The following is a 23,630-nucleotide window of genomic DNA, read 5'->3' as shown; positions in this document are numbered from 1 at the left end:
TTGAAATAAGTAAAGTATCAGAATGTAGGAAAGAGTTACACTCCAACAGGGTCAAGTTAAACCTGTGATATTCTTTCAAGTTGTTGACAAAAAATGTAAAAACTCATGTTGGTAACGGAGGGAATGAAATATGCAGCACTTCTTGGGCAATAAATCCAAACAGTGATAACTCTTGGTTCTCACTTCCATATCCTTAACAAACTGGTTTGAATATTTGCTTCATATAGTTCTCTACCATATGGTACAAGATTAGGTTGAAAAACCTCTTACTTTTTGAATAATGAGATGTTTTATTAAGAAAGGTCATGGTAACGGAGGGAAAAGTAACGGAGGGAAAATTGTGCAAACAAGTAGAAGGTGCAGGATTTTACATACTTTGTCAACTTTTTTCTTCTGAATACTTTAATATTACTTCAAAATGAAAGGAAACTATTTCTATAAAATATGTCAGTCCTTACAAGCAAATTTTTATCATTTTAAATACTTTTTTTTAAAATGTTTTATCATGTACCTTCATCAACAGTTCAAAGATGGAATAACACAAGATATGATGAAATACATCCATTTATTTACATGATTTGCAGATCTTTGAAAAAAATTTTGTTCCATGTTTCATACATGGTCTGTTTAAAACATATGGAACTTTAGAACCAAAAATGGTACAGAAAAAAGGTCAACAGTTTCATAAACTAGAGTACATATGTATCTGTTCAATACATTTTTATATCAGATGCATTAACTTGAATTTTTGGCCTTGTTGTTTACTTGACCGGGCCCTTATATGCAGGATGTGTGTGTTTAATATGTGTGAATGAAATAAAACATTCCAGATATATTTGTGACAAGGAAACACAGTAGCCAAATATGGGCCTTTAACCAGCATTTCCTCGTGCTTTTTCATGTGTTTGTGTGCGTTGTGTTGTGTGGGTACGTGTCCTGGAGGATGAGCAGATTGGTCTAAAGTGGGTCTCAGTCGGGGACAGTGTTTGCGAAGCTGTTATTGGGTGTTTGGTGTTAACTCAGAGACACACACACACACACACACACTGCCCTCTCCTCGGTGTGTTTGTACTGCACTCACAGCACCTGCACATGCCCACCTGCACGCCCAGAGACACAGGGCACTTTTACACATGAGTCAGATCACCAGAGGAATCAGGTCATCGTGACATCAGGTTTTAGTGCGTCACAGCACAAGAGAAATCAGATCATCACCCACACCTGATACATGCTTTATACAAGTATCTGGGGCTTGGTAATTCATCTAATGAATTTCATTAATTTAATTTATGTTTTTAATAATCAAGATTTTTAAAAATTGCAAAATCATGACTTTCTTTAGTTAAACTCTTTCTTAGTTGCAAAGCAGAATTATGAAGTGTTATTGTGAAATGAAACAATTGACCTTGTAAATAAAATCTCATTCTAATTGAAACTATAAATATTAGATTGTGAAGGCAGTTTTAATTTTCTTAAATAATAGGACATAATAAGAATGGAAATGTAAAGAGCTTTCCCTGTTGGCGACAGGAGCAGGCCCTGCCCTGACTTTGATTAAAATCTTAATCATCTAAAGTGTGCAAAAAAGTCAATAAGTCAATCTTCAATTAATCAATATTTATTTTTTTACCATCACGCCCACCCAAACTCATTTGAAAGAATGCACACTGAAAAGCTGGTTAATTGTTGTTTTGGATCAATAGTTTTCGTAAAGGAGCTGTATGTTTCCTGTGCTCCTGCAGTTTAAAAAAGGAACTACAGTCACAACTGAGCCTGTGTCCTGTGTCTTCACCTGCAGGTAGAAACACATCCTGCATTTGTCTCATTTTCAGTTTATGTTCAGGCCTCATGTGAAAACTCAGAACCTCCAGAATTCGCTCCCTGAGCTGCAGAAACTTGCACTGGTTCATGACTGGTTGTAGGTGCTGGGCTTTAGGTAGAGACCATTCAGATCAGAGACATTTTAGGTTTAAACCAACTGGATTTCAGTCTTGAAACTGGCAACACAAATGAGAGTCACTGAATAATCGTCTTGAGAACCAAAACAACAGATTATAAAAAACAAGCTGACCATCATGGCTGAGTATTTCTAGCCTGATTCATCAGCCCGACCTCAGTGTTAGAAATCATTCACTTGACGGTAGGTGGGTACTTTTTTATCATTTAACCAATCACAGCTATTTGTTTCTGACATATGTAATGCACCTTTAATGGGGTTAACTGGTTTATTAAGCTTTTCCCAAATCCTGTAGGAAAAAGGGCAATAACGTCTTTCCCCTTGATAAAATTCACCAAACATTCTCTTTGTTTCGGCTTTAAACCCTCGATCTCAGGAATCGTTGACAACACAATGTATGACTCTTCACTGATTGGCTGGTGCCCGAACTTGCACTTCCAGGGTTTTTGCAAATTGTCTAGTGTATTCTGATTCCTGATCTAGTCGCTGGAGAGAAATGAAACTGAGTGGACGCACTAGGTGGCGCCAGACTGGCTAGAGTATTACAATTATCAGTAAAAGTTTGATTTGATTTGAACATTGTCCTTGTATCTGGGGACAAAAATAGGTCAAGGTTTATGAAATTTAAAATCAAATATACAACATGAACATACAGTATCTTTAATAGTTAGTTTTATATTAATAATATGAATAAATAAAATCATTATTCAGTCCCTTTTTAACCCAGCTAAGCACATTCCTCTCGCTCACAGTTACAGTGAAGGAGCAGGTCAAACCCAGAGGACAAACTCTCTATGGACACAATAGTTAAGTCTTGGAATAGCCGAAAATAGCCTAGAATAGCTTGGAATAGCCTGGACAGCAGCTGGACAGCAGCCCGCGCAGTAGCAGCTCTCTGAAAGTGAAAGTACTGTGGCCTAGTTGTGGTTCTGTGTAATTCTCCGCGGCTGGTTTCTGGGAAGTGTTGGTAAGCAAATCCTGCCGCTCCGGTCCACGCCAGAGCCAAACTGCACTCACCCAACCCGGCCTGCAGCCAGGGGGCACTGTGTGGGAAACAATGGCACAGTATGACAGGAGCTGACTGTGTGTAAAGTGCACTGTGTAACTTTTGGTCAGCTTTTATCTCTATGGTGATACAAGTTCCACAGTATGGCTTTGAAAACAGAACTAGTTCATTTTAAACAGTTTTAAATCCACATCCACTTTATTTCTATACATTACATCTATACATTATTTCTATTCTTACAAACAAAGCCATTTTCAAAGTGCTGCACAGAGATCACAGAACATCAAAATTTTTACAAAAAACAATAAAACCAGTAAAAGCAAATAAAAGCAAAACCTTAAAAATCATAAAATAGCAGTAAATAAGTGAAATAAATAAGATAAATAATACACAGAGGAGCACAGAACTCAGGTGGTGTTAAAAGCCAGAGAGTAAAAGTGGGTCTTAAGATGAGAGTTATGGAGGCTGTTCAGACGTGGGGGGGCAGAACGTTCCAGAACTTGGGGCCCTGTTCCCCCTGGTTTTAAGTCTTGTCTTGCTTTCGTTCCTCAGAGTGTGTAAGGGTGTACATCTGGATGAGGTGCGAGATGTGCTGTGGGACCAGTCCATTCAAAGCTTGAAAAACAAACAATAAAATCTTAAACTCAACACTAAAATGACCTGGAAGCCTGTGCAAAGATGAGTTTGCAGTTCTTCCATGTAGAACACCCCCAGCATAACTCAACACAAATATCAATATTGGACATAAATGTTTTATTATTCAAATCATGCATTTCATTTAATAGCTGGGAAATCAGCTTTTTATAAATAGTTTTTGCTGTAAAATAAAATTTTCATTTTAATTTACAAAATCAACCCACAATTTATGTAAATATTACTACTAACCTTTCTGGTGCTTGCCCCTTATAGTGTCTCCACATATGTTGTTCATTTGCCTGGAATGTTCCACAGTATGGCATTAAATGTATCTAGTGTGTAAGTTTTTTGTTGTTTTTTTTTTTATATTGCGGTTTTCACAGATGTATGTCACAAAGACGCTTTACCGAGCATTATTCAGTCACTCCACACCCGGTGGTTTTAACCTTCTATTGTCGCCACAGCTGCCCTGGTACATACTGATGGAAGCGAGGCTGCCAATCTGCTCTATTGGTCCCTCCGACCACCATCACTCACACACACGCCACTTTCCTACTAGGCAATGTGGGTGAAGTGTCTTGCCTAAGGACACAATGACAGTTATTGTGACCGGCGCCCCCCTGTGGCACCTGATTTTCCCAGTGGTCTCCTGTACAAGTCCTGACCAGACGGGATCAGGCTTTAACAAGTTGGTTGGTTGGCCTCTATCTATCATGTTACTGCTGCTCAGCTATTGACAGAAAAAAAAAATACCTTAAACCATGTGTCCGTCAGCCCTCCACAGACGTGACGTGTAATCTGACCTGAAGGTGTCACCTGCTTGTTTCCATCCATAGCTCAGTTTACCAGCATAATATTACAGGCAACTCACTTAACATGATGGAGAGGGATGTCGTTCTTGTATTTTTTTTATTTTATATGTACCCTAAATCTGTAAAAAAGAGATGACACTATTTTCTCATCTGTGTTTCCTCTTCACAAACAGACCTGGAGTTGTGTTTCGTTTCCTTCACTCCATTCACTAAACTCCACACACCTTCACGAGAACCATTTGGATGATTTCGGCCTAGAACTAAAGGTAAAAGGAGCTGTTCACTTGAAACCTGCCACTACATGACATCATAAGGTGGAGCAGAACATTTTCAGATTTGGAGTTGTAAATATGTACACAGATTAACAATAAAAGATGACTCAAACATGTGTGAATGAAACAAAACACAACTCCAGGTCTGTTTTTGATGGTGTAACAACATTCTAACATGACTTAAAGCTCACAAGAGTCACATTTGTACAATATAGGACTTTTAAATGTATAAGTTAAAACCATAAAAGCGTAAAATGTTGTTGTGTAGTGGTAGAAGTATTATTAACATTTTTCCCATTCCATATTACACAGGCCAAACTTTCATTAGCATCAGTGGTGTTGGACAGATACAGACAGGCCCACAGCTGTTTGTTTGGGTGCTCATGATGCCTCTGTCACGTACACAGTGTGACACCTACAGGGTGACGCAACCACACCCGCCCTCTCTGCGCGCGGACGTGAGGGGGGGGGTATGTGTGTGTGTCTGTGTGTTTATATATTTGTGTATGTGTTGGTATGGAGCCTGAGTGTGTGTACATGAGTGGAGTGTGTGTGTATGTGTCTGTGTGTGTTTTCTATGTGCGTATGGGTGTGCATGTACATGAGTGTGTGTGTGTCTTTTATGTTTTTTGTGTGTATGTGTGTATGTTGTGTGCATGTGACAAAGCCAGAGTGCACATACGTGTGTGTATGTGTGTGTATGTATGTTTTTGTGTGTATGTGTGTGTATGTTGTGTATATGTGACAGATCCAAAGCGCACGTACATGTGTGTGTGTGTGTATGTTTTTTGTGTGTACATGTGTATGTTGTGTGCATGTGACAGATCCAGAGTGCACATACATGTGTGTGTATGTGTCTGTGTGTTTTTTTTGTGTGTACGTGTGTGTATGTTGTGTGTATGTGACAGATCCAGTGTGCATATACATGAGTGTGTGTCTGTGTGTTTGTGTGTGTGTACTGTGTGCATGTGACAAAGCCAGAGTGCACATATGTGTGTGTGTGTCTGTGTTTTTTGTGTGTACTTGTGTATGTTGTGTGTATGCGACAGTAAGAGAGCACATACATGAGTGTGTGTATGTGTGTGTGTATGTTTTTTGTGTGTATGTGTGTATGTTGTGTGTATGTGTGTGTGTATGTTTTTTGTGTGTATGTGTGTATATTGTGTGTATGTGACAGATCCAGATTGCACATACGTGTGTGTGTGTACGTTGATGTACATGAGTGTGTGTGTGTCTTTTATGTTTTTTGTGTGTACATATGTGTATGTTGTGTGCATGTGACATAATCAGAGTGCACGTACATGAGTGTGTGTATGTGTGTGTGTATGTGTGTGTATGTTGTGTGTATGTGACATAATCAGAGTGCACGTACATGAGTGTGTGTATGTGTGTGTGTATGTGTGTGTATGTTGTGTGCATGTGACATAATCAGAGTGCACGTACATGAGTGTGTGTATGTGTTTATTGTGTTGTGTGTGTGTGTGTGTGTGTGTGTACGTGTTTATTGTGTGTGTGTGTGTGTGTGTATGGGCGTGCACGTGCCAGAGCCTGCTTGCACGTTGGATTATTTGGATGATTACAGCGCAGGGTCGGACCAGCAGGGCTGTGTTTAATCTGGCAGGAGCGCGGGCAGCTGGCAGGACCGCACCTGACCCGGGGCATCTGAAGCACTTCCACAATAGTTCAGATTAAATGGAGTTGATTTCATCTGCTGCGCTCGAGCTCTTTTCACTCATGTTTCCTCATCCAGGTTTTCACCGCGATTACGTCATGGGTGTTTCCGGTGTGACTCGACAGGCCGTTAACACAACCACACACACAACCACACACAACAAAGCACAACAAAAGAATAAAAAAACAAAAAAGCTACTGTTGTGATCTGACAAACTAGAGGCAAAATTATAAGTTAGATTTGTGGAGCGGCGACCCCATTAACAAAGAATGGATGATTTTAAGATATTTTTGAGCAAATAATATCACCTTTAGTTGAATAAATGCAAGACAGATTAGTTTAATGCCATACTGTGGAAAATTTACACAAAGCTGTATTTGGAGTGAGTCGAGCATTCATGTTTAAGTCATCTTTAATCGCTTATTTTCAAGACGCCATTTTGCAGATCGACTCCCATTTTCACCTTCACCGGTTCACGCCCACTGTGACATACTTACTAAAGGTTTGGCAGAATTTTGAGTCCTGCTCTCGCCCGCACCTGCCTTGATTTTTGCTTTCTTACGCTCTATCGAACACAGAGAAGCGGAAAGGAATTTTCTAAAATGTGTGAGAAATTAGACCACATCTGCAAGTTTAGGCTGCTTAAAATGTTTTTATTAAGGCCAAATAAAATATGCAGCACAAATGATGTATGATAAGGAAACATGAATCATTTGTGTATTTTACTTTACACTCACATTTAGTTTGCAGGACTGCAATTTATCATCCCACTCACCCTCTCCCGCATTGTGTAGTCCTGTTCCCGGCTGCAATGAGCTTTCAAAATGTGTCAAAATGTGGCCAACTTTGGTCTCTCTTTATTTTCTCAGTTGGTGATAAGCGTAGGATTTGGTAGCGCCCTGTAGTCATTTGGGTCCAAATAAAAAAAGAAAATCCAAATGTCCAGAATTTTGACTCCATCGGTTCACAGCTTTGTGTTGGACACTTATGTTATTGATGCGCTCATCTGATCAGAAACAATCATGGATGTTCAATAAGATCTTATTATACTTCCCTGGACACACTCACCGGAGCTTCTCCAGCACTGTGCGTCTAAACTCTGCCCCTTCTGTTCTCTGTACGCTCTCACAGCGAGGAGACAGACCTCTGATCTGATCAGAAAATGCACCTACATTTATTAAGCGTATTATTACAAAGGCGTGTTTCTAGAGCTTCTGTCTAGAGGTTGGATGATCGTGACGCAGTTCTTCACGTCTTGAACGCTACACCACTTTTTATTTGATGAAAAATTGATTGTTAATATGATTAACTGAGATTCAGGAGCTGGACCACACCTCACCTTTCTCTCCAGCCAACCACAGCTTATCTCAAACACTCCTTCAGTTATCCAGAAGCCCTATTTATATGACCAATCCCGACAACACCGTCTGCGTCAACTGTCTCGACTCCCTCCCTGCCACTCGTGTTTTTCGTCCATCCTTCAGTCCAAAGACATCATCTTTAAGGAGGGGGGTTCCGATTCAAGTGGTTGACCAATTTGGACTGGATATTGTACCCCCATCCCAAATCTCCCCCCAGACTAAACATCTTTATCGTTTTGCAATATTGTGGCGTGGTCCTTAGTGAATTGCCTTCATATTAGCGGAGATACGTTCATAAATCCCAGCTGAAAAAGTCTCAGACGTACGTAACTGCGGCGTGCGCTCTCAGCAGCAGCATCTCAGGATTAATACAGGATGAAACGTGTGTCCAGACGTCCTGATAAAGGTTAAGGTCTGTAGTGTTCGTCCTGTTTTGAATCAAAGACTTGAAGGTGAAGTGGTGAAGTTTCTTGAGTGCATCACATTTGCATATTAAACAATGAATTTATAATATTTGTTTGAATATTCCTGCGTAGCTGTAGGCCATCAGGGACAACGATCTGACCCAGAGCTCTGTATTAGAATTGTATTTAATAGGGAGTAAATTCCTTTCACTTTTAATCGATCGATTCCAGTTGTGATTTTTGGAAGAACATGTCTAACATTCTGAAGCTCGTTTGTGAGAAGCGACAGGAGCAGGGCCTTGTCGGCGCAGGGACAGGGAACATAAAAACAACCCATGAAAAACTAAATATAGGTCACACTGGCTTATATTATTGAAGTATGGCTTAGAAGAACTCTGAAATTGTCTAAATCCCCCTGTAGAAGACCCAGACCCCTGATACACAAACATTTTATTCAAACACCAACAGAAATCGCCGGTTACAAAGTACAAACATCGCCAATTTTTTCACCCTGGTATCCTCCTTTTTCATAACCCCAATCTCACCCTTTACACACACTACTTTCTTTTTTCCTTTAACTGAAAACATTTCCTCAGGCAGGTTTTCACCAAATTTAGGCAATCAAACTCCGTTGTAATCCGAGCTAGTTACTGTAATCTGACAATGTATTTACCGCAACTGGATGTGACTCAAACAGAATGTAATGACTGGTTCAAAATGGAAAATGGAGTCTTTTTTTTTTTTTTCTTTGAAACATGCCTCTTTCTTTGACCCACTTCTAAACTTTGTCATATTGCCTCATCCAGAGTTTACCAGACAAGTTTGGTAATCACATTCCTGTCGGTGAGTCATGTGACCACACCACGCCAACACGCCACATCCTGGTTATCTTATCCAAGTCCTTTTTGAAAACACTCCAATGATAACAGTTCACTTTTGACCTCTAAAAATACACAACTGTGCTTCGTTTTGGTAAATAAATGATTAGGCTAACCGAAAATCTATTCCTGGATTAAATATGGATTTTTTTGTATTGATTTTAACACCTTTTCAACATTTTTTTACTAAGTAGTAAGTAAAATAATGATAAATACTCCCCCAAATGAGTGAAACATGAAAGTCTGTCATATACATTTTAAAGCAGAGCGTTCTCCAAAATCAACTTTCCAGAGCTTTTAATCATGTGATAGTTGTTTCCTTCTTATTGACCCTCTCCACGGTGTTTTTGAAGTGCTTCGTAGATGTTTGAATAATCTTTAATTGCTTATTTTGGAGACGCTATTTTGCAGATTTACCCCCGTTTTCACCCTCACCGGTACACGCCCAACTTTTATTTTAAAACCGTTCAAGACCTAAGGGAAATTTTAGTACATTTGTCATCACCTGGATTTTTTTTTTTTTTTGTTTGTTTTACTCTTAAAACTCCTCCTTTTACCCTCTAATGAAGAGTTATACATCCTTTTTCTCAGTACAACGTGTTATTTCACAATCTGCTGCTGTAGTTGTGTCATATGGCTGGAGTAAAAGCTATAGGACCAGAAATACAAATGAACAAAAAACTGAAAATTAAATTCACACTTTTTCATATAAAACACACAGCAAACATGTATAAACAAATTTGTTGACATAAAAAAAAAATGCTTAATTTAGGGCCTTAGCTACAAAATTGCAAAATATCAAGTCTGTAAGTAAACTAAAAATATCCTTGCCTCAAAACAAAACAAAAAACGGCCAGCTGTCATGGAAACAGCTGGTGTCAGGTCCAGGACACAGAGCCACATCACTCCCTGCATTTCCATGGGGTTTATTACATTTAGATTTGTACATTTGGACCAGGGGTGTTCACACTTTTTCAACATGCGAACTACTTACAAAATGACCAAGTCAAAATGATCGACCTAATACAAAGCCAAACAAACTGCACTGAAACACTCTGTGCCCCTTTTTTGGACCCTCACCCACAGTTTGAGAACCTCTTCTTTAAGAGAACTTCCTCTGGCACTTTACACAAAACTGTGAAAAAAGTGAAGGAAGATTTTTAAACCTGTTTTTTAAAGTTCCAAACTGGAGTTTCATTCTTTTCTGGTTTTGCAGTGATATTTACCAGCCTCTGCACGTTTACCAAACCAAACGCACATCGTGACAAACACAGATGCATTTGTGCACTTTTGTTAGACAAACTTCAGCCAAATGTGGCAGTAGGTCTGTTCTGTAGATCCGCTCTATGCTGTAGACCTGCTTTGTGCCAATGCTGAACACAAATTTAGACTGGTTTCTGCTTCACGTTTGGTCTTGCTCTTCTAATCAGCCGCACTGTGGGAGGGGCTTGTGTTCGCTGTACGCAGGAAGGAGCGAGAGCGTGAAAAGGCGAGGGGCGGCGTGCTGACGTGAGGCAGATGGACAGGTAGGATGTTTAGGAAGTTGAACCTGCCCTGTGATGCACGCTGGTACACGAGGGCACACGCTGTCGCAGACGAGCCGTGCATAGGGAGCGTGTGTGTTTGTGATGTGCCGTAGAGTCTCCGCGGGTTTCAAATGAGCGCACAGGCTGCACTGAGACGCCCCACACGCTCCTGCACCCGCTACAAGTTTATTACCAACAGCAGCGGCCGTAATGAAATATGATCACACTTGTTGAGTGTCAGACCTCGAGTGAGAGACAAGACCGAGTCCAAACGCGAGTCCGAGACGAGACACGGAGATCTACCCACACGACCTTGACGATCGACTGGTAGATCGAGATCGACGTATTGAGCACCACTGATTTGGACTGAAATAAACTGTTCAAATAAAAATCAATCAGTCAAACTTTATTTATAAAGCGCTTTTCATACAAAAATGTAAGACAAAGTGCTTTACAGTGATTAAAAACAATACCACATTTCCATCCCACCCACCAACCCAATACCCACACCTGCCCGACCCCACACAACCAAACAACACAAACACACACACACAAACATGCACACATAACACTACACATACTGACATGCTAAAATACATGAAACCGCACATAGTAAAATGTGAGGCTGAATACAGGCAAACCAGTTGAGAAAGCAACATCAAAGGAGCCGTCTGCGCCGGGAGCAGAGAGCCGTCTGCGCCGGGAGCAGAGAGCCGTCTGCGCCGGGAGCAGAGAGCCGTCTGCGCCGGGAGCAGAGAGCCGTCTGCGCCGGGAGCAGAGACGTCCTCCGCCACCAGGAACCACCACACGGCCCAAGGAAGAGACGAAGCTCAACGTACCACCCCTCCACCAGGAGCCCACAGGACAGACCCCGGCAGCCACAGCCCGACTTCTGCTCCTGATGCAGAGTCTCCTACAGAAACACTGGAAATCCTAAAAAATATGCCTAAAATAAATAAATATAATAAAATGAATACAATAGAAACAGGTAAAAGTATAAGATTTCATTCAAGAGCTAAGCTAGAAAGGTGGGTCTTGAGCCTGCTCTTAAAAACATGAACATGAACATTATAAATAAAATAGTAAGGGATGCGCAATTACACAAACCAAGATGTGTAATTTGGCATTTATTTGAGAAATAACTGCACTTTTTCAATTGTTACGAACACAGACGCTTGGAGCAGTCGACCATTTTGACTCACTACACTCTTTGGCAAAGTTTGGACCAATCAAAATGGATGGAGCGCATGAGTTTGGCCCAAAACAAAGTTCCACTTGCTTTCTAATGCCAGAAATATGCTCAGAAAGCTGCAACTCTCAGCTTTTCAATGAAAAAAAAAGATAAGTTGCTATCTCTCATGTTTGAAAAGTAATGCGTGGTTATATAAAACATATTACCAGGAATCATATATGATACCGTCGGTCTGGAAGGTTATTTTATTTTCTTAATCGGTGATACACATAGGATTGGGCAGCGTTGCGTAATTATTTTGGTCCAAATGTAAAAAAAAATGTTCTGCTCTGGGTCCACAGGATGCAGCACTTTGTTGTCATGACGTTTACAGCAACATCAGCTCAATTTGACACCACAGTTTTCTAACACGGACGTCAGCAGGACTGTTTCTTTTATGAAGTCGCTTTAGATGAATATTGTGAATAAAAATGTGAATTCTAACCTAACACAATGCTCCAGTGGTGTCATAGATTATAACTCGTGTCTGCTATAGTTAGAGCTATAGTTAGAGCAGACATGAGCACAGTAAGTTAAAGTAGCTTTTGTCCCACTTCAGTAAAGGTTGGAGTACTTTTCCTGTGCTCTTTAGACTGTTGGTATGGCTGTATCCTCGTCTTCACCGAGGTCAGGTCATCAGGTCCTGTTTGGTTTGACAGAACTCCAGATCCAGAACCCATTTGACCTGCGTTTTATAACAGTTAAAAGTAAACTGTTGTTTCCTTCTTGTTTAATTGTGCTACTTTTGTATTATGTAGACCAGTCTAACTTTTCACCGAGATCAGGTCGTATGGTATTTGATCCAAACTTATTTAGTCCATTTAAAGACGGGGTATTTTACTTCTGTGGGGTGTTAACTGCGAACACATAACATATTTAGATCGTCACGTTCCTTTTATTGCTCTGAAAATGCTCTATTCACCAAAAACAATGTGTTATACATTTTTGCTTAATTAAATAATTACCATTAACCCTGCACAACTAGATGGATTCTTATGAATTTGTGAAACTCAGACTCACGAGAATCCATTTTGAAAGACTTCCTCACAGGACTGATCAAGTGTAGAGCCCAGTTCACAGTGACACATTGTATTTCTGTTAAATTGCCGTGGCAGAAGTCCTAACGCATCATTTTAAAACCCGCCGAGCTCACACCACCGCATTTGTCACATACTTATGCTGCGTTCCATTTCTGCTCACAGGTCAGAGGTCAGAGGTCAGAGGTCAGAACTCAGACCATATAGAAATTTTTTTTGCTGAGTTTCCGTGTTCCAAAAGTTGCAACAGAGAAGCAGTGAGCTGAACATTACACTTTATGTACAATAATAAAATCAAACTAGTAACAAAACAAAGGAAGTGCTCAAATCACCAAAATGATGTTCTTTTATGAACCTGGATATTATTATTGTAATTATAAGTAGTGCTGTCATGCGATTAAAAAAATTTAGAGATTAATTCATTATGATCTGTAATTAATTAATCTAATTAATCTCTTTTTAATCTCACCTAAAAATTGCTGAGAAAAGCCTTCAAGTTGAGGTATTTTCATTTAAATTCATTATTACATTATTGTGGCAGATCAAAAGACTGATATAGATTAAAAAAAGTGACTTTATAAAGTCATTTATTGTTTAACAAATCTCTCCAAATTGACTGTTGAGCCCAAGTCTCCATGAATAAGAAACTGTTTGCTGTAAAGTAGCAAAGACGAGGAAATCTGAACATAATAACTTTTGTCGACTTAAAGACAATAAAAAGTCCAGTCTTTCCTTAACCATATTAAAAATATTATTGATAGAGAAATGCTTTATGCTTTATGTTTTAGTCCTGGTTTAGACCTGCTTTAGTCCTACTTTAGTCCTAGTTTAGTCCTGGTTTAGTCCTGGTGTTAGTTCTGGTTTAGTCCTGGTTTAGACCTGGTTTAGTACTGGTTTAGTCCTGGTTTAGACCTGGTTTTAGTTCTGGTTTAGTCCTGGTTTAGTCCTGGACTGGGTTAGTCCCGGTTTTAGTCTTGGTGTTAGTTCTGGTTTAGAGGCGCACAGGAGGAAGCGCGGTTTACGCAGCGTACGCGAGAAAACACACGCGGCTCACGGGAGGACAGCGGTGTCCGCGCAGTAACTACGGAAAGAAACGTGGTCCGCGCGTTCTCAGGTTAATGATGATGATGAAGGTGTGTGTTTGTGTGTGTGTTGTGTTTGTGTTTGTGTGTGTTGTGTGTGTTTGTGTTTGTGTGTGTTGTGTGTTGTGTTTGTGTTGTGTTTGTGTGTGTTTGTGTGTTTGTGTGTGTGTGTTGTGTTGTGTGTTTGTGTTTGTGTGTGTTTGTTTGTGTTTGGGTTTGTTTGTGTGTGTGTGTGTGTGTGTGTGTGTGTGTGTGTTTGTGTGTGTTGTGTGTGTTGTGTGTGTGTGTTGTGTGTGTGTTTGTGTGTGTTTGTGTGTGTGTGTGTGTGTGTGTGTGTTGTGTGTTGTGTGTGTTTGTGTGTGTGTGTGTGTTTGTGTTGTGTTGTTTGTGTTGTTGTGTGTGTTTCTGTTGTGTGTGTGTGTGTGTGTGTGTTTGTGTATAGGACAGTAGTGCAGACATCATGAGTCTATGCAGGTTGTTTTCACCAGTGACATTTAAGTTGTAGGTGATTTTATATTTGTTATTTTCTTTTATATTTCACGTCGGGAGAAGAATTTCCAAGACACGAATGTGTTTTTCCCTGTGCACTGCTGCTCTGTTCTACTGGCTCTTCGACCTCGTCCATTGTGCGACTGACGCCGCCAACGTGAACATAACGTTTACATCGCTCTTACTGCGCACGTTTTGTGTGGGTTTCCGGCAATGAGTGGAATTACCGAAATAAAAAACTTTATAAATGTGTTTTTTTTTGTGTGTGTTGTTGTCCCAACAACACATAAAAACATATTTTATAATAAAGCAACTCGCATACAGAAACAGTAAAGTTAGAGATTAAAAATGAGATTAACGCGATTAAAAAACATAACGCGCTAAATATGACTGTAATTAATTAATCGAAATTAACGTGATAATTTGACACCCCTAATTATAAGTTGTAAATAAATGAACAATTGAGAGTGAATTTCTGCTTTTGTTGACCGTAGCTCTCTGTTAATAGAGAGTGTAACAGCTCATTTCTAAGGGCCTGTTTACACGAGAACGCTTGCAGATAAAAACTGCAAACTATTTTATTGGAAGTACATTTCATTTTGACATCGTTTTTGGGGCTTGAAAAAATGCAAAAATCTGAAACCACCCTCCAGAGTGGAAAAGTTGCAACTGTTCTCCATCTAAGGTTTTCCTAGGCTCAATTTCTTGTGACCTCTAATAATAGTAGCTCTTTCGGCATTTTCTTTTTGCAAACGAGCTCACCAGAAGAAAAAGTTTGGAGACCCCTGCAGTAGATAATGAAATCAAAAGATAATTTCTTCTATTCATTGACATAATGTGATGAGTTATTTTCCTCCTGCACATTCTTACACACAAACTCCAACTACGTAACACCACTACATTTGTCTCTTGAAGATTTGTTGACTGTTATAATTTTTTTTTTTTTTGCGTCAGCTCAATATCACCATCAAGCTCACACCGTTTAATCACCAATTTGTTGCCCCATTTGACTCGGTTTAAAATACTATTCCTTTAAATTCAGTGTCAGTAGAATCATTAGTCTCTTCCCCCGTGGAGTCTGTATTGACTCATGCTGGTTTTTCACGGTGAGGATGCTGATGGGACGAAGCAAAAAGTCAATGTTGCATTACACGAGCACGGACAGGTCAGCGAGGTCACGGGGGGCGGAGCTTCTGGTGCAGTTTGTAAATAGTGTTATGCAAGTAAACAGGGTTAGGTAAGAGGCCGCATGGGCATGGGCTCACGGATTACATTGTCTATTTGTGCAGGATTAGTGCAGCCAGGTCACTTTTTAGGCTCAGACTCCCAAAATAACATCCAGAGTGAACATGTCAGGGCCTAGAGCAAAAAGAGACTAGAGAGCAGTCAGTTTGTAACATCAAAACATTTAAGTTAGGTTACGCTTTATTGTCTATGCAGGGAAATTTGTCCTCTGTATTTGACCCATCCCTCAGTGTCACAGGGTTAAACCGGTGTCCTGTTGAAATGACCTACCTGTCGATTTGAGCTCCTGAGGCAGAAGTGGAGTAACAAGTAATATTTTAAAAGTGTATCGGTTTTATTTAGGGGTGTAGCAGTACACAAAAATCACGTTTCTGTACATGCCTCGGTTTTGAGGTCACAGTTCAGTTCATTTTTGGCACAGTTTGGGAACAAAATGCAAAACCATTTGCTTGTTGTTTATTTGTGTTTTTATTAAACCAATAATTTGTTTTAACATTATACAAACGGGAAAATAAAATAAATGCAAAGTGCTGCTTGGTAATACTAATAAACTAAATAAAATATTCGCAAATAAGCAACAAATGTATGAAATATTATAAAAAATAAATTCCTTGTAAACAATAAACTAAACCTTTTCAAAAAGTAAAGCACAGCATGAACAGTTCCAGCGTGAAATTTTACTTAAACTTCAGATTTTTGTCCAGAAAAACCAACTTGTCCACAGTGTCTGCAGTAAGTGCAGATCTGCTGCAGTTACAATGTTGAGAGCAGAGATTCTGTGCCGGCAAAAGGTGAAAGTGAGGACCGGGACGCAACAACTGTAGTTTTGTGAGGATTCACGTGGTTCAGAGGGACGTAGTCAAGGCAGGAGGCAACTGTTGTCAAGGCGGCCACCCTAAGTGCTGCGGGAAACACTGTCCCAATTACAGACAAGTTCCTCTTGAATATTAAAGAGCCGAGCCTCCGTGTAGCTGCACATGTAGTGGAAACATGTAAACACACACAAATTGCACAAACTCACTCTTGCACAGCCCTGCACTGAAACAAACGCCCCGTACTGAAACGGTTCGGCACGAATACATATACAGTTACACCCCTATTTTTATTGTATGTTTAAACCAGTTAAACAACGACATGTGCGTGTTTGTGGCACAATACTTAAGTTAGATGACTGAATAGTTTGATTTGATATTATTGTTTTAATTTTCATTACATCGTATTTTATTTTGTTTCCATGTGTAGAAAATGTCGGGACTTTGTATAAATAAAATATCACTATATCATAATAGGAAATTCACACTGTAGCCCAAATATTATATATTTAACGCTATTTAATATAAAGATTTCAGTGTTGCCAGTCATTTCTTTCTCTTCTATAGTGGGAGTCTTGTTTGATAGAAGATACGGGCCTGTGGAAATGTGGAAATGAATAATGGTGATTCTACAGTGGGTGCATTATTCGATGGATAAATTGGCCTGTCGATATGTGCTACCTTTAGTCAGAGCCCTATTTCACTCATAATGTACAAATCCAAATGTAATAAAGTTCATGGAAATGCAGGTAGTGACGTGGCTCTGTGCCCTGGACCTGACACCAGCTGTTTCCATGACTGACATTAGGAAAGTCATGGGGCCATTGCACTTTTTTTTTTAGTTTTGAGGCAATAAGGATATTTTTAGTTTTTAGTTTTATATTTCAGTTTAGCCATATGACATAACTATAGCAGCAGATTGTGAAATAACAGGCTGTGCTGAAAAAAAAAGGATGTATAACACTTCATTAGGGGGTAAAAGAGGGAGTTTTAAAAGCAAAATAAAAAACTAAATCCAGGCGAGGACAAAGGTACTAAAATTGCGCTTAGGTCTTAAATCTCCCCATGACCACACATTCAGGTACTGTCTATAGTGGAGCAGTGTTATCACATTTTGTCCTATTTGTACTAAAAGAGGGATCTGTTCTAAAAGCAGTTTTACAATAGTTACGTAACATTTCTGTAGCGCTCAGGTCTGCACACGCTCACGCTTCCTCCATGACTCTGCACTGTGTTGACAGACCCCATGATACTGTTCCCATGTGAATCAAAAAGCACTGTGTACTCTCAAATTACGACTATTATATACAGGTAAGACAAGTGAAGTTTATATGTATAGCACAATTTGTACACAAAGTAATTCAAAGTGTTTAACAGAATAAGAAATACATTAAAATCACAATAAAAACTAATCAAAATATAAATAATCATCACAAAATGAAAGATTAAAATTAAAAAAGAGAGAGAGACATTAAATACATAAATTAGAGAGAAGAGTGCGGAGTGAAAAACCGTCTTGAGTCTGGATTTAAACAGCGTCACAGAAGAGTCTGTCTCACATGTTCAGACTGTTCCAGGTTTTAGCTGCATGAACCTGAAACTCTGACTCCCCTTGTTTAGTCGTGACTCTGGGCACCAGCAGGAGGTCGGTCCCTGAGCTCCTCAGAGTGTGAGATGTTCATATGACACTAACATGTCACAGATGGACTTTGGTGCTCGGCCATGGAGAGACTTGTACAAGCAGAGCTGCTTTAAAGTCTCTGAGGCACACGAGCCAGTGCACGGACCTGAGCACAGGACTTATGTGCTTGTACTTCCTAGTTCGAGTCAGGACCCGAGCTGCAGTGTTCTGGATGTTCTGCAGCGTCTCACAGCTCGTTTGGAGAGACCAGTGAGCAGAACATTACAGTATCTAACCTACTGGAGACAAACGCATGGATAAGTTTCTCCAAGTCTGATTTAGACAGTAAACCTTTGATTTTTGCTATATTTTTAGATGGTAAAAGGCTGCAGATGTTATTGATTTGATGTGGTTGTTAAAGTTCAAGTCTGAGTCCATTATTACCCCTAGATTTCTTGCCTGATTTGAAGGTTTCAGAGAGAGAGACTGGAGGTGACTGCTGACACTGTCCCTTTGTTTCTGTGGACCAAACACTATGACTTCAGTCTTGTCAGAGTTTAGCTTTAGAAAGTTGTTTTGCATCCACACACTGATCTGTTGGATGCAGTGGCACAGTGAGTCTCCTGCTGCAGTGAGACATACAGTAGATCTGAGTGTCATTCTGCATAATTGTGGTAGGACACATTATTGCTGCTTATGAACTGGCCTAATGGCAGCATGTAGAGATTGAACAACAGGGGGCCCAGGATTGACCCCTGCGGCAGCCCACAGGTCAGGGCCATGTCATCTGAGACAGTTTCCAATTTCAACAAAACACTTCCTGTCTTCTAGATAGGACTTGAACCAGTTTAGTGCAGTACCAGAGATGCCCACCCAGTCCTCTAGTCTCTGTAAGAGGATCCCATGATCGACAGTGTCAAAAGCTGCACTGAGATCTAAGATATACGGGATTTTTGTAAGACTTAAAATGGAAAAGACCAGATATATAAAAGTAGTAGTGATAGAATCCTAGTTTAATTGTAGTAGTACTAGTACCAGTGGCGGACTTTGCGGATTTGGGGGCCCTAGGTGAACTTGAGTTTGGGGCCCTCACTGTAATGCACCATTTTTTTGTTTTGTTTTGTCTTGAATATATTTATTATCTGTTTTTCCTCATTGCTCTTGAAATTTGAATTATGATGGATTGGAAACTTGTTTTATTAGTTCGGTTGCCTACTAGATAACCAGAACTCGAAGTAGTTTTATTTTTGTGGTAGTACATTTACATTTTTGTTTACATCCATTACATATGATTTTTATTATTTTTCTTATGATGATTTTTTAAAAGTAAACTACTCAAATGAAACAGGAAATGCACACCAAGGTTCTTGTAGAGGTGCAAATGCGAAGAACAGTAAAATAAAAGTAAATAAAAACACTCAGATGGCCAATAAAAGTAAAGTACTGTCATTTAATGTCATATTGAGAGAAAATTATTAGGCCATTAGTGGAAGTGAATGTTGGGGGCCCCTTCAGGTTTGGGGGCCCTGGGCAGCCACCTACTTTTGCCTAATAGTAGTGCCGCCTCTGACTAGTACATTCGCTTGTATTTGAATAAGAAATGCCTACAAGTATTTCTATTTTCAACTATCACTGCACCAAAATTTAGTCTAGTCTTATTATTTTAAGACTAATATTATTTTAGTAGTTTATTTTATCATCTTATTATTGGTGTTATTATTATGTATTTGTGCAGCACTTTGGAAATAAAGTGGATTGGATTGGAAAATCTCATCACCACATATTCTAAAATTTACTTAAAAATGCACGGTGGAACTTTTCTATTATGGAGTCTCCTTGGAGATGTACTTATGTGATTGTGATCTCATGTACAGTAGTGATACTTCTCAAGTGAACAGCACCTTTTACCTTTTGTTCAGCAGAGATTGGCAAATCCAAGGCTGAAATGATCCCAAATGATTCTAATGAAGGTGTATGGAGTTTAAAAACACTCCTTTATTACCACATGACATCACAAGGTGGATCTTCTGTTTGAGAGAAGAACATTGGTGTGTGGTCTCACTGCAGCTCCTCTGATACTCTGCACAGAGAAAACAAACTCACTGTTCCCCAGATAAAAAAATGTAATTTGAGTCTCCGCTATTATCAATGTCATTATCGTTATCAGATGATGGTGGAGCCTGGAAAATGAACCCTGTGTGTGCTGAGGCCGGAGCAGGTGGAGATGTTGGTGGAGATGTTGGTGGACATTTTAGTGGAGCCTATCTACATAAACCTGTGTGTGCTGTGTTCCTTTAGCTGATGAGGCTGGAGGAGGTAGAGATGTTAGTGCACATATTGGTGGAGATGTTAGTGGAGATATTAGTGGAGATGTTGGTGGAGATATTGGTGGAGATGTTAGTGTAGATGTTGGTGGAGATATTGGTGGAGCCTGTAAAATGAACCCTGTGTGTGCTGTGTTCCTTTAGCTGCTGAGGCTGGAGCAGGTGGAGCTATTGGTGGCGATGCTGGTGGAGATTTTGATGGACTTACTGGTGGAGATATTAGTGTAGATGCTGGTGGAGAAGTTGGTAGAGATGCTGGTGGAGATGTTGGTGGAGATGTTGGCGGAGCCTGTGTATTTAACCCTGCATGTGCTGTGTTCCTTTAGCTGCTGAGGCTGGAGCAGGTGGAGATATTGGTAGAGATATTGGTGGAGATGTTAGTGCAGATGTTGGTGGAGATATTCTTGGAGACGTTAGTGCAGATGTTAGTGGAGATGTTGGCGAAGATGTTGGAGTCTGTATTTTCTAACTCTTGTGTGTTGTGTTCTCTTAGCTGCTGAGGCCGGAGCAGGCGGAGATATTGGTGGAGATGTTGGTGGAGATGTTGGTGGAGATGTTGGTGGAGATGTTGGCGGAGCCTGTGTATTTAACCCTGCATGTACTGTGTTCCTTTAGCTGCTGAGGCTGGTGGAGGTGGAGATATCAGTGAAGATATTAGTGGAAATATTGGTGGAGATGTTGTTGGAATGTGTATTTTCTAACCCTGTGTGTGCTGTGTTCATTTAGCTGCTAAGGCTGGAGCAGGTGGAGATATTGGTAGAGATATTGGTGGAGATATTGGTGGAGATGTTGGTGCAGATGTTGGCGGATATGTTGTTGGAGTCTGTATTTTCTAGCCCAGTGTGTTGTGCTCTTTCAGCTGAGGCTGGAGGAGGTGGAGATGTTTGTGGAGATGTTAGCGGAGATTGTGTTGGAGTGTGTATTTTCTAACTCTGTGTGTTGTGTTCTTTCAGCTGCTGAGGCCGGAGGAGGTGGAGATGTTGGTGTGTGGCAGTCCGGAGCTGGACATGAGCGCTCTGCAGAAGGCCGCGCAGTACGAGGGATACAGCAAAACCGACTGCACCGTCAGGTCAGTACTGCTCTCTACTGCAGTATGTGTCTGGGGTCTACAATACACACAGCTCCAGGGGAGAGGGGTGGGGTCTGTCTTTTGTAGAGAGGGTTTCAGCTGCAGTTTGTCGGCTGCGTATAAAGACAAAAAGAAAAATAAATCACCGGACTAAAAACCTTGGTGAATTTCAGCAGAATCAATTAGCGAATTAGGGCTAAAAACTACAAACAACGCTTTATTTGAACACTTTAATATGAAGAGATGTGATGCACGGCTCCCTTAAATATTTATGGTAAAAAGTTGGTGAGTTTGTAGTAGGGTTGTCCCGATCCGATCACATCATCAGAAATCGGCGCCGATCACCTGACGCGATTCAGACTCGGTCGTTATGGTCCGATCAGGTATCAGATAAATAATATACGTATATAACACAGTGCACACAACAGTTTTTTTTTGTTTTGTTTTTTTTTTTACTGAGGTGTGGGATTTGCTCAGGGACATCCAGTCAGTGTGACTATCTGACCCATTACCCACTGTACTAGAGTCGCACTTACGCTGGGACTTTTGGGCCGTGTCGTGCTCGGGTGCTGTCCCAAGGCATTCCCAGAGACATAGTCCCTTCAGCATGTCCTGGGTCTTCCCCGGGGCCTCCTTCCGGTGGGACATGCCCAGAACACCTCCCGAGGGAGGCATCTAGGAGGCATTTGAAACAGATGCCCGAGCCACCTCATCTGCTCCTCTTGACGTGGAGCAGCGACTCTACTCCGAGCTCCTCCCATGTGACTGAGCTTCTCACCCTGTCTCTAAGGGAGCGCCCAGACACCCTGCGGAGGAAACTCATTTTGACCACTTGTATCCACGATCTCGTCCTTTCGGTCTGTACCCAGAGCTCATGAACATAGGTGAGGGGAGGAACATAGATTACCTGTAAATCGAGAGCTTTGCCTTTGCCTTTTAGCTCAGCTCCCTCTTCACCACAACAGTCTGATACAGCGACCGCATCACCGATCCCCCTGTCAATCTCACGTTCCGTCCTCCCCTCACTCGTGAACAAGACCCTGAGATACTTGAACTCCTCCACTTGAGGCAGGGACTCTCCACCCACCCGGAGACGACAAGCCACCAAAATTACTATTATTAGGGCTGTAACAATATCCAAGTCTCACGATACAATATCGTCCCAGTATGAACCTCACAGTACAATATTTATTGAGATATCATGGGAAAGCTCACGATTAGGGATGTAACAATATCCAAATCTCTCAGTTTTAATGATATTTTCACAATACACATCTCACAGTACGATATTTATTATGATATTTTGTGGAGGTAAACAAAACTGTCAATATGCTACTTTTTCCTCTTAAAATGCCTTGACAAGATTTAATCCAAAGAACTAAGACTTAAAAGTGCTGAGAACTGTTATTTCTTTATGTAGTCTGCACTGAAATGGAGCAAAGGATCATGGTCTATGTAGTTCCCTATGTAGTCGTTTTTATTGCTGCACCATAACTCTTAATTTAAGCAGAGACACTTGTAATTTGATACATTGTGATAGTCCACGATATTATTATGAGAACTTTGAAAATACGATATCACGATATTTTGGTTATTGTTACATCCCTAACTATTATTAATAATTATTCATCTTGAGTGCGTAAAATGTTCCTGCTAGTACTTTTTTTGGTATAATTTGACTCATGTTCTCCTATTTTAAGATTGAAATGACTAATGTATTCATCAAAAAGTAGCCACCAAACTAAACTCAGTCGGCTAAATGATCGTTAGTTCCAGCCCTATGAGTGGGAGGATTTCTTTTCATCACAGGGAGCTTTATGGTTCAATACTAGCTCCCACCAGTGTTTCCTGTTGTGCCCTTGTGCAAGACACTTCACTCACCTGGCCTCATGTCACAGCTTCACCACGGGGAGAGCAGCACCGAGTGAACACGAGACGGACTATCATTTTGATTTCAAGCGACATAAAAGTGCAGTTTATTTAGAATAGAAGCGTGTGTTTTAAGGCAGAACAATATATATCGCTATCAGATGTAAATCAGAAGGAAGTGGAAGCAGCAGCGCGTACAGCAGAGGTCAAAAGGGTAACAGCCCTGCGTACGTGACCGCGACAGGAAGTTCCCTCGCACTCATGACGCAGCAACGAGAAACCGACACAGCTTAAAGAAAAAGAGAGAGAGGGAGGGGGAGAGTGAAA

The 23,630-nt window shown here is 40.5% G+C and overlaps 1 protein-coding gene across 1 annotated transcript in view; it reads left to right on the top strand.

Annotated features, from left to right (window-relative positions):
- hectd2 (HECT domain containing 2) overlaps positions 1-23,630 on the top strand; it is a 162,058-nt gene that overhangs the window by 131,424 nt on the left and 7,004 nt on the right. Inside the window, exon 20 of the mRNA XM_055163099.1 lies at positions 21,319-21,434. Within this exon, the coding sequence (XP_055019074.1) occupies positions 21,319-21,434 (116 nt within the window). The remainder of the gene's footprint in view (positions 1-21,318; positions 21,435-23,630) is intronic.

The sequence above is a fragment of the Boleophthalmus pectinirostris genome, unplaced genomic scaffold (assembly GCF_026225935.1).
Source record: "Boleophthalmus pectinirostris isolate CB_2022bp ecotype Guang Dong unplaced genomic scaffold, ASM2622593v1 HiC_scaffold_5, whole genome shotgun sequence".
Taxonomy (NCBI): Eukaryota; Metazoa; Chordata; class Actinopteri; order Gobiiformes; family Gobiidae; genus Boleophthalmus; species Boleophthalmus pectinirostris.
Note: the sequence above shows the minus strand (reverse complement) of the source record. Positions and strands in the feature narration are given on the sequence as shown.